This window comes from Pseudoliparis swirei, chromosome 16, assembly GCF_029220125.1.
Source record: "Pseudoliparis swirei isolate HS2019 ecotype Mariana Trench chromosome 16, NWPU_hadal_v1, whole genome shotgun sequence".
Lineage (NCBI taxonomy): Eukaryota > Metazoa > Chordata > Actinopteri > Perciformes > Liparidae > Pseudoliparis > Pseudoliparis swirei.
In genome coordinates, this window is record NC_079403.1 from 2,739,570 (window position 1) to 2,748,984 (window position 9,415).

At 44.9% G+C, this 9,415-nt stretch overlaps 2 protein-coding genes across 4 annotated transcripts; both read left to right on the forward strand.

Annotated features, from left to right (window-relative positions):
• The first annotated feature begins 678 nt into the window (after positions 1-678).
• eif5a (eukaryotic translation initiation factor 5A) lies at positions 679-5,035 on the forward strand. Of its 3 annotated transcripts, none has more exons than XM_056434191.1 (4): positions 679-2,144; positions 3,068-3,172; positions 3,699-3,830; positions 4,056-5,035. In XM_056434191.1, exons 1-4 carry the CDS (start codon positions 1,977-1,979, stop codon positions 4,119-4,121), a joined length of 471 nt encoding a protein of 156 aa, XP_056290166.1. In that variant the 5' UTR covers positions 679-1,976; the 3' UTR covers positions 4,122-5,035. The 3 variants fall into 3 exon arrangements, 1 of the variants encoding a protein (XP_056290166.1); XR_008834070.1 differs by lacking the exon at positions 4,056-5,035 and adding an exon at positions 3,440-3,504 and having other exon boundaries at positions 1,536-2,144; positions 2,651-3,323; positions 3,699-3,786; XR_008834069.1 differs by lacking the exon at positions 4,056-5,035 and having other exon boundaries at positions 2,651-3,504; positions 3,699-3,786.
• A 794-nt stretch (positions 5,036-5,829) lies between these two features.
• rpl22l1 (ribosomal protein L22-like 1) lies at positions 5,830-7,592 on the forward strand. The gene is made up of 4 exons (XM_056434193.1): positions 5,830-5,851; positions 6,613-6,729; positions 6,909-7,030; positions 7,112-7,592. Exons 1-4 carry the CDS (start codon positions 5,843-5,845, stop codon positions 7,257-7,259), a joined length of 396 nt encoding a protein of 131 aa, XP_056290168.1. The 5' UTR covers positions 5,830-5,842; the 3' UTR covers positions 7,260-7,592.
• Positions 7,593-9,415: the final 1,823 nt, after the last annotated feature.

The window sequence follows — 9,415 nt, forward strand, 5'->3', positions numbered from 1 at the left end:
GGAACCCGCAAAAATATACATTATGTACACATCTTTAGTGGTGATCCCCCCAAAAAATATTATTATAGAAAACATGCAGGTTAGGAAATATACAGTTTCACTTTTTAACAAATGCAAGAGAATTATGTAATAAATCAAACTGTAGATATTGTCTATATTTATAAATGTATGTTACTGGGAATGCATATTAATTATATTATATCCAGATGGGTTTAAAAAATATATATTAAAATGCAAATACTTTAGTACTTTAGTAATATTGTGAAATGCAGGACTTTTACTTCACTGCTGCGTGGGATAGATATTTTTACTTATAAGTAATCTGAATAGTTTATTATGTATTTATATGACACTTCATGTTTAATAAAGTATTTCTACACAAAGTGTGGTGGGACCGGTGGCCCCCAACTCTTCCTGGAGACCCCCGAGAGACGCGTCTCGCCTCCCGTGGAAAGACCTGCGCACGCAACCTCGGTCTCCGAGAGCCGCCGCTGACCTGGTTGCCATGTTCCATTACCTCAGACCTGGCAACCCTTTCTGCCCGGTCGCCACCGGAACCCGTGAACGCCCCCCCCCTCCCCCCCTCTCATCTCCCTTCTACAGATGCCCCAGTAAAGTTGGCCGCGCGTGCGCACTGTGGGTCTTTTTTCTTGGAAGGTAAGTGGCATGGCGCTTGTTTCTGCCTTGAATGGGGGGATAAACGGGGCGCCCGACGGCTTTTTAGATGAACCGTTAACGGCTTCAGAGGTACTGCAAGTGCGCGCGCGGCGTTCTGAGCCGTCGCGGTAGCGGTTATTTAAAAAACTAATTCTCGGTGGCCTGTCGTCGTTGGGTCAGAGGGTGTCGGTGCCCGTGTTATGCCACCGGGTTTCATAAAAGAGGCGTGCGGCCCTCGGAATAACGCTTGTCATTTCCCCCCCGCTAATGTCTTCATTCACTTGTTTCCTCGTAACGTGAAGTAAACGGTTTATACGTCATCCGACCGTTTGAAATGTCGAGAGGCGTCGCGCTCACCAACCGCTGTCGGCCGAGCGTTAAATAAAAAAAACGTCTTTTTTTTTTTTTTAATTGACGGCGCTGAACGGACGGTTAGGAGCGCGCGAGCTAACGTAACGGGTTTGTGTGTGTGCGCCGGTTAGCCGGCTCATTAAAAAACACGACGGTGTCAGCCTGTCCTAACTCTTTTAAATCTAAGATCATTTAAATAAACATATAAATGGGTGTTTATATATATATATATATATATATATATAACCTGTCGCTGGTGTGCTTGTACACTACAGGCGAGCGCGCGCTAGCTGTTAAAGGACCCATTTTTCTACCCCTCAAATAGCGAATATTAGTTTTTTATCGTCAATGTATTTTAGGCTTTTTTTGATTAGTAACAAGCTAATTCCGTTTTTTTATAAAAATGGTGAAGTTAAGTTGAATGTTTGCCAACAGAAATATATATATATTTTAAAGGAATAGTGAGTTGCTCCCACGTGTTTCCTGTTACACTTTTATTATTTAGACTTTTATTTTGTATTCTGCAGATCATGAGGGGGCTGATTTTACCCAGATCTCGCGATAATCTAGTCCACAGTGTGGGGCCCTGGGAAGGCTTCACCCAGAGAGACGGGGTCATTAAACTGGCATTTAACCCACAACAACTGGGACAAATTGAGAGAGTAAATATATATATTTGTTTGCAGAACTTGTTTTTTTGGGACATGGACATGTCTTTGTTGTGTGTTTATTTATCTCCACCCTTATTGGCCAATGACTGAATGCAAGGATCTGATTTAGATTTTGCTTTGATATCTAGAGCCAGCTGTGTTTTGATTACTGCAGCTGTCATGTAAACATCAACACTTTTAACACATTGAATCCCAGTGAGATGTTGTTGTTGTTGTTGTTTTTGTGCGGATTGAAGTGCAGTATATTGCATATTATTCTGTTTCCTGTCTCTCGCAGCGCCGCTGACCCATCGCACCATGTCAGATGCCGATCTCGACTTCACGTCCGGCGAGTCCGGCGCCTCCGCCACCTACCCCATGCAGTGCTCCGCCCTGCGTAAGAACGGGTACGTGGTGCTGAAGGGTCACCCCTGCAAAATTGTAGAGATGTCCACCTCCAAGACCGGCAAGCACGGACACGCCAAGGTAACCACGGCGATTTGGGATTAAGAGAGGTTTGTTTGTCACTTGTTTATGTTTGTGGAAGAACAATCTTGGGGAAGTGCTTTGCAAAAGAAAAGAACAAATGAATAGTAGATATACATATAATGTATTAAATAAAATGAGCAAAGAAGTTGGAGGAGAGGATCCTTTTCTACATCGTGGTGAAGCCGTCAAAATAAGAGCAGCTGTTAAGTGGCAGCGCAGAAAGTTTTAAATGGAGTTCGGTAATTAAAAACTCAACCGGAGTCTCAAGATGGCCGAGACTCGGCTCGGGCTTTGGGCTTCTCGGGTTTCAGCCGAGCTGCCTGTGTGGCTCCTGCTTGGAAGTTTCTATGAGGAACTTTTTGAACTGGTCCTCTACAGACCTCCAACAGTTCACCAGACTCTCAGAGAGAAGGGGGTCTGGTTCTTTAGAGTTGTTCTTCGACTGGGTCAGATTCTGGTGAAAACCAGATGACATCATGCAAGTTCACTAGAACCTCCTTCAGCTCAGAGTCCAGCGGAGACCAGTCCAACGGGGACGGACCCAGAGACCAGTCCACCGGGGACGGACCCAGAGACCGGTCCACCGGGGACGGACCCAGACCTGCCAGAGACCGGTCCACCGGGGTCGGACCCAGACCCTGCTTCACCTGCAGCCTCAGACCCACGGTCGGAGCTCCGGAGGGAGGAGGAGAGCTCAGCTCCTGGTAGCGGCGGCAGTGCCTCCTCATCCTCCTCCTCCTCCTCCTCCAGGAGCAGAGCTTCTTCTCTCCCCTGGAGAGCCCGGCTCCCACGTGTTGACGCCCATCGGTCAACACGCGTGTGACCCCTGTTAACGTCACTTCCATTCATAACTTTGCCCGTGGTTTGTTGTGTGCTGCGTTCAGGAACCTCGTGATTAACGGCTCTCCCTCCTCTCTCAGGTGAACATGGTCGGTATCGACATCTTCACCAACAAGAAGCACGAGGACATGTGCCCCTCCACCCACAACATGGACGTGCCCTCCATCAAGAGGCTGGATTACCAGGTAGGCCGGACCGCCCTCCGGCTCTCTTATGGGTGACTTGGGAAGGACGTGACCTTTGACCCCGGTCGGCGCCGGCTTCTCCCGAGCGTTGATTTCAGGAGCTGCCAGATATTCGGATAGTTTAAAAAGCGACCACTTGATCCGCTCACGGGTATTTTCTTCTTGTTAATCCCTTTTTGTACGTTTTTTGAAGTCGTTCTGGTGAAGAAATGTAATAATTCACCGTGTGGTCGTCATCTTTTTTGTTCCTTCTCAAACTCTGAGCAGCGTCTTCCCAAATGAACAACAAACATTTGTACACGGCACTTCTTATTGCTGGTTATAAAGAAAAGGTTAGTTGACGTACGCTTTGTGAAATTAGGACGTGTGTAAAATACACGGTTTAGTCACTTTATTTGATTCATGAGACATTTTAGCAACAACAAAAATCAGTCGGTGCTGGATTTTTTGTAATTTCTTTTTTTTTTAAGGCGTTTTTGTTGTTTGAAAAACGTCAACGTTGTAAAAGTCTTCCTCGCCTCCCCAGCTGGTGAACATCAACGAAGGATTCATGTGCCTGATGAGCGACTCCGGGGACATCCGGGAGGACCTGCGCGTCCCCGACAGCGACATCGGCCGAGAGATCGAGGGCAGGTTCGAGGCCGGCGAGGAGTTTGTGGTGAGTTATTAATAGAACGCGTGTGTTCAATTATTCCAGGGGGGAAAATGTGAATTATGATGCGGCACATTCTTGATTTCGCTTTCCGCTTATAGCCAACACAACACGTAGGGTGGGTGGGGTAAGGTTTCAGATGATTGACTCGAACACGTGGTGTGTGTGTGTGTGTGTGTGTGTGTATGTGTGTGTGTGTGTCCCCTCCCCCCCCCCCCCCCCCCGCTGCAGGTCACCATCATCGCTGCAATGGGCGAGGAATGTGCTATCGCCACCAAGCTCTTGGCCGGCAAATAAGGAGACGGACTTTGCTTCCAAGGCAACAAGCTCCGCCCACAACCGGTCTCTTGCGTTCTCATTGGTTCTGTCACCAAAGCGTCGGCCTTCACAGACAACCTCAATCATGCTGTTGTGATTTTCTCATTTTACTCCCCCGTATCCTCCTTCTCCCTTTCTCTTTAACAGTTTGATCATTTGCTCATTCTTGCTTTTTATTTTTCCGGTTTTGCCTCTCGCATTCCTGAATGTTTTAATAACAACGGGATTCAGCTTTTGTATGATTCTTTTCCCCCGTTTTATATATATATATTCTTGACTATAGCGGGTCTAAAGCCTTTTAGAGGGGAGGGCAGGGAGCTGTTGAAGCTGCGGGGGGGAGGGGGGTGGCCGTCCCTCCAGCATGGCCTCAGCTCCGGTTCCCCTAGCTGCTGGGTTTGGTGGTGGCACTTGAGGTCTACCCCGGCATGTCAAAGCTCTGAAAGCAAGAAAAGAGAAGTGTTTTTGTTTACCCCCCCCCCCCGCCCTCTCCTCCCCCGCCCCCTTTTAAGAAGAACAGAAACAAACGTCAGTGATTTTAACCCCTCGTGATGCCAGTCTGTGTAGATGCCGGAGGAGTGTGTGTGTGTGTGCGCACCGCTTCTCCACCAGGGGGTAGTCAAGGGCTCACCCCATGGCCACCCTCTTCCTCCCCCTCCCCCCTAAAGGAGTGTTATATTTAGTTTTTGAGAGTGTGTCGCGGTGTCGGCCTCCGAACTGCGCGAGGCGGTTTGCAGTCAGGTGCGTTTCCTTTGTTTTGGAGGGCCGCGGTCGGGCCGGGGAAGACAATAGAGTCGCAAACCTCTTGGTTCACTCGACTGGAGTCAACCGACTGGAGATGGCAACAAAAATATATATATAATAAAACCATGAAACAAATGGACAAAAAATGCAAACTACGCCTGGTTTTCTGTCTCATCTACAATGTAGTTGTTAAGTTCAAAGTGAAGCCCGGTGGACATTAAGGGCTCAAAATACATCGATGTGTGTTCTGTAGATGTCTGGATGTATTTTATATAATATCCAAAAGCACTTTTATCAGGAAATGCACACGTTTTTAAGGGCTCCTGCTCGTTTAAAGTATTTTAATTGTGCAAAGGGACGAATACTCCAATCACAACTCCTGCTCCAGATGTTCAGAGACGACTTTAAGTGTCAAAGAGTGAAGCTGCGGTGTTGTGGGTCACATGACGTCATGTCACCTGCTGAATAAACATGGACACACATTGGGGTTCTTGAACAAACTAAACACCTGAACTGGAGTATTTATTTTTTAACAGTTAACAGGGATGTTATGAGGGCAAGGTGTGTGTGTGTGTGTGTGTGTGTGAGAGAGAACAAGCTGTGAATGATTGACCAGGCTCAGCAGGTTCATTGCCAGGCTCTGTTTTTGGCTGTTATTGACCTTTGACCCTGCATTCTCACGAGCGGGCTGAACCCGCCGTTAATAAATGCCTTGTTTCAGACATAACTTTATTTTATTTAAACAAACTTGTCTTCATTGTTGGTTAAAAAAATGTAATTAAAAGAAAAGGTTGTTTGTCAACATGATTTTCACTTCTAAACTCGATAATTTAGCTATTTATCCGGGTTATTACGTCGTCTCTGCCTCGTTGCTGGGGGTTACCATATGTGGGCGTGCCGCGCTGCTGCGTCACGGCTGCGTCACATCCGGTTCCCCCTATTTCACGTCCGCTCTCGACATGGCGCCGGTAAGTTCCGCTAGCTCCTCGAGAATCTGCCGGTTTTTAGTGTTTATTCCGTCACGTTTCCTCCACTCTGTTCACGTAATTTCACAGGATAAAACTAAATTAAGCTTTAGAAGCGCGACTGTGTTAAACGTCGTGTTTCTATGGCAGGAAACCAAGAAGATAGCGGAGTTAGCATTAGCTAGTTTGTAGTAATCTTAACGTTTTCTGGCACGTGCCCCGCAACTTTAGGCCAATCTCCATAGAATAAATGGTGTTTTATTTATTAACGGTAGTTTTCTGGCTCTTGACTCGTGAACGTGTCAGTCTACATGTACTTTAGGTCCCGCTGGTCAGTTCGGAGAAACTAATTATATTAACAAACTTCTCAGCATTTTGTATTCACTAATTTAAACTGATTTATATTTGTGTATCTCTGATGCACATATTTGCAAATCTATTTATCGTTCCTTATTTTTAGTTATTGTTTCCATTTATAGAAAATATTGTACTTCCGTAGTTTTATTTATATTTTTTATTCTTATAAATATTATTTTTTTGGGTGCTTGTTATTTTTATAATAAATATATATTATATATATATTATAATATATATTTAATATGTATATATATATTATATGTGTGTGTGTAAAGGGGCTTTTTATGAAGAAATACTGAGAGGCATTTCAAGAAAGATAATGGAGTTCTGGTTAGTACATTATTAGAATGCAAATAAGAATTGAGACGTGATGTTTCTGACCCGGCCGCTGATGTTTTTCCTCACAGCTCAAACTGAAAAGAAGGCCGACCGTCACCAGGAAGTCCAAAAAGGGAGCTGGATGGAAGTTCACCTTGGACCTGACCCACCCCGTGGAGGATGGGATCCTGGACTCTGCCAGCTTTGTAAGTAGCCCTCCGCTTATTAAAAACATTTTGTATTAATTGTGGGCGCTCGTTGGGAATCATCGAGCGTGTGAAACGTTGCAAGCGGCTAACCCCGCGTCTGGACTAGGGCCTCATTCCCTAGCTCCGAATAGACTAGGGTTCTCTTCCCTAGCGCGTCAGTGTGTTCTCTCCCGTAGGAAAGCTTCCTCAAAGAGAGGATCAAGGTCAACGGCAAGACGGGGAACCTGGGCAGCGTGGTGCAGGTCGGCCGCCTGAAGAACAAGATCAACGTCACCTCTGAGAAGCAGTTCTCCAAAAGGTGACGCCTTTTTTTACGCTGAAACCACAGCAAACGATGTGAGAAATGCACACTTCTTACCCCCCCGCTTCGCCCTGCTAGGTACCTGAAGTACCTAACGAAGAAGTACCTGAAGAAGAACAACCTCCGTGACTGGCTGCGAGTCGTGGCGTCCGACAAGGAGACGTACGAGCTGCGCTACTTCCAGATCAGCCAGGACGACGAGGAAGAGTCTGAGGCAGACGAGTGAAACGGCTGGAGAAAATCACTTCAATGCCTCGCGTGTGTTTGTTGGGCTGTTCTCCAAAAGTGGAACGTTCCACTTCTGAGTTAACGACGTGTGTGTGTGTTTCCGCTGCGATCCATCTCACCTTCATGAAGGTTACAGCTCACCTGTCCTACAGGTGTTACTCGTCCTCAATGTTGTCGTATTATGTCCACCCTCTCTCAATTTATATGACGAAGCTGCAGGGGTTAAAATGGCCATTATCGTTTTTTTCATACTCAAAATATTTGTTTTTCGAATTTTAATAATTATTGTGTTTTTTTATATATATATAAATCAAATTAAGTGATTTAGCAATTTGTGCATTTCTCAATTTATTTCGTGCGTATTTTGATTATTCTAACTGGTGTTCCTATTATTTTGTCCAGCCCATTTAAATGTACGAGTGTATGCCTCCTGCAGGTTGTGTTGCAGCACACTGACCACTAGGTGGTGCTACGGATACTTATTACGTCATTACTTTCATTCCCAGAAACCAAACGGAATACAAACCCAGTCGAGACGAGAATGTTTAGTTTAAAACGGGAAAGGAATTTGAATTTAAGCTAAATTCTGACTTATGGGTAAAAAACTGGATCTTTATTTGTTTTGATCCGTCTCAATCTGACCGAACCTGAGACCCCCGTCGAGGTTATTGTTACCATAACACACACAAACGTGAAATAAATTTCCCAATATATTAACAGATCAATATTTATCTTTTGTTCTCCTGATGAAACTTCTGGCTTGTTTCATAAGACGCTAAAACATCAAGAGGCTTGTTTTCTTCAGACTGGCAAGATGAGCCGGCTCTCCTGACGCTGCAGACTGCCAACGAGCCGTGTGTGTGTGTGTGTGTGTGTGTGTTCTCTCTCTCCCGTTCGCTCATCTGTTGCCTGTAAAGCTTCAGGAATGTTTTGACCTCTCGGCTCGTCGGCTGGTTTTAACTCTTTAGGCTTAGTCTGTTTTTATTAATCAGTTTACAGTCGGAGCGACGAACTTAAACGGAGACAATAATGAGAGGAAAAGATAACAGACACAAACATTTTCACGGTAGAGAAACTATTTTGGGATGAGGCCCTCGCGTTTATAACTGAAAGTCTGCAGAGAAAGCCAAAGGGATGCAAAATGACCAGAAACGGACAAACTGACTAAAGATATACAAAATTACAGATGCAAAATTAACAAAAAAAGAGATGCAAATATACCAGAAAGTGACAACATGTCTACAAAGAGATGCAAAATGAACTAAATGGGATTCAAAATAATTAAAATGAGATGCAGATGTTCCAGAAAGACATAACATTACTTCAAAGAGATGCAAAATGAACTAAATGGGACTCAAAATAATTACAAAGAGATGCAAATTTACCAGAGTTAATAAATTACTATAAAGGGATGCAAAATGAACTAAAAGCCTCCGTACAAAATCAGTTTAGACACAAAACGACACATTGAGGACAAAGAAATACAGAAAAATACAAACTTCTTCAAGGTAGAGAACATATCTAGAGATGGAGAACATACATTTGTAAACAGAAAGTCTGCGTGGACCATAAAGGGGCACAAAATGACTTCAGATAGATGCAAAATGTTCTGAGAGCCAGAACCGTTTGATTGGCGGCTCCAACCGGACTCTCCAGTCCCACGAATGTTCTCCCCAAACTGTCGTGTGAGCCGGTCTGTGCTCCGTCTGCCGGTGAAATCTGACTCTGTGCATCAAATTACACCAGACAACACACACCCAGCAGTGTGTACACACATGTTACACACAGGTACACACAGGTTAATAACGGCAGGTTTATGTAGAAATAGTTACAAAACTACCACAAAGGTATGTCTCTTTAAATCTGTGGCTCTTGTGCTTATACTGAAGGGGGGGGGGGGGCTTTACATTACACACCTGGTACCCAAACACACACACCTTCCTGTATTTCTGTCTTCGTGGGGACCATTGTTTACATCATGCATTACTTTGCCCCTTACACAACTGAACCTAATTATAACCCAAATAAACTCAAACGGGCCTTTGGAAAAGTGATGTTCGGGCAAAAGGTCCTCGCTTTCCCCAAATAAAAAGAAGTCCCATCACTGTCTTGACTCTTGCAGTCCTCACAATGTAGCACATACAAGAACACACA

Coding starts and splice junctions, on each gene's coding strand:
- eif5a (XM_056434191.1), top strand. CDS start 1,977: ATGTCAGATGCCGATCTCGACTTCACGTCCGGCGAGTCCGGCGCCTCC. Junction 2,145..3,067: donor GCAAGCACGGACACGCCAAG/GTAACCACGGCG, acceptor CTCCTCTCTCAG/GTGAACATGGTCGGTATCGA. Junction 3,831..4,055: donor AGGCCGGCGAGGAGTTTGTG/GTGAGTTATTAA, acceptor CCCCCGCTGCAG/GTCACCATCATCGCTGCAAT.
- rpl22l1 (XM_056434193.1), top strand. Junction 6,730..6,908: donor TCCTGGACTCTGCCAGCTTT/GTAAGTAGCCCT, acceptor TCTCTCCCGTAG/GAAAGCTTCCTCAAAGAGAG. Junction 7,031..7,111: donor GAGAAGCAGTTCTCCAAAAG/GTGACGCCTTTT, acceptor TCGCCCTGCTAG/GTACCTGAAGTACCTAACGA.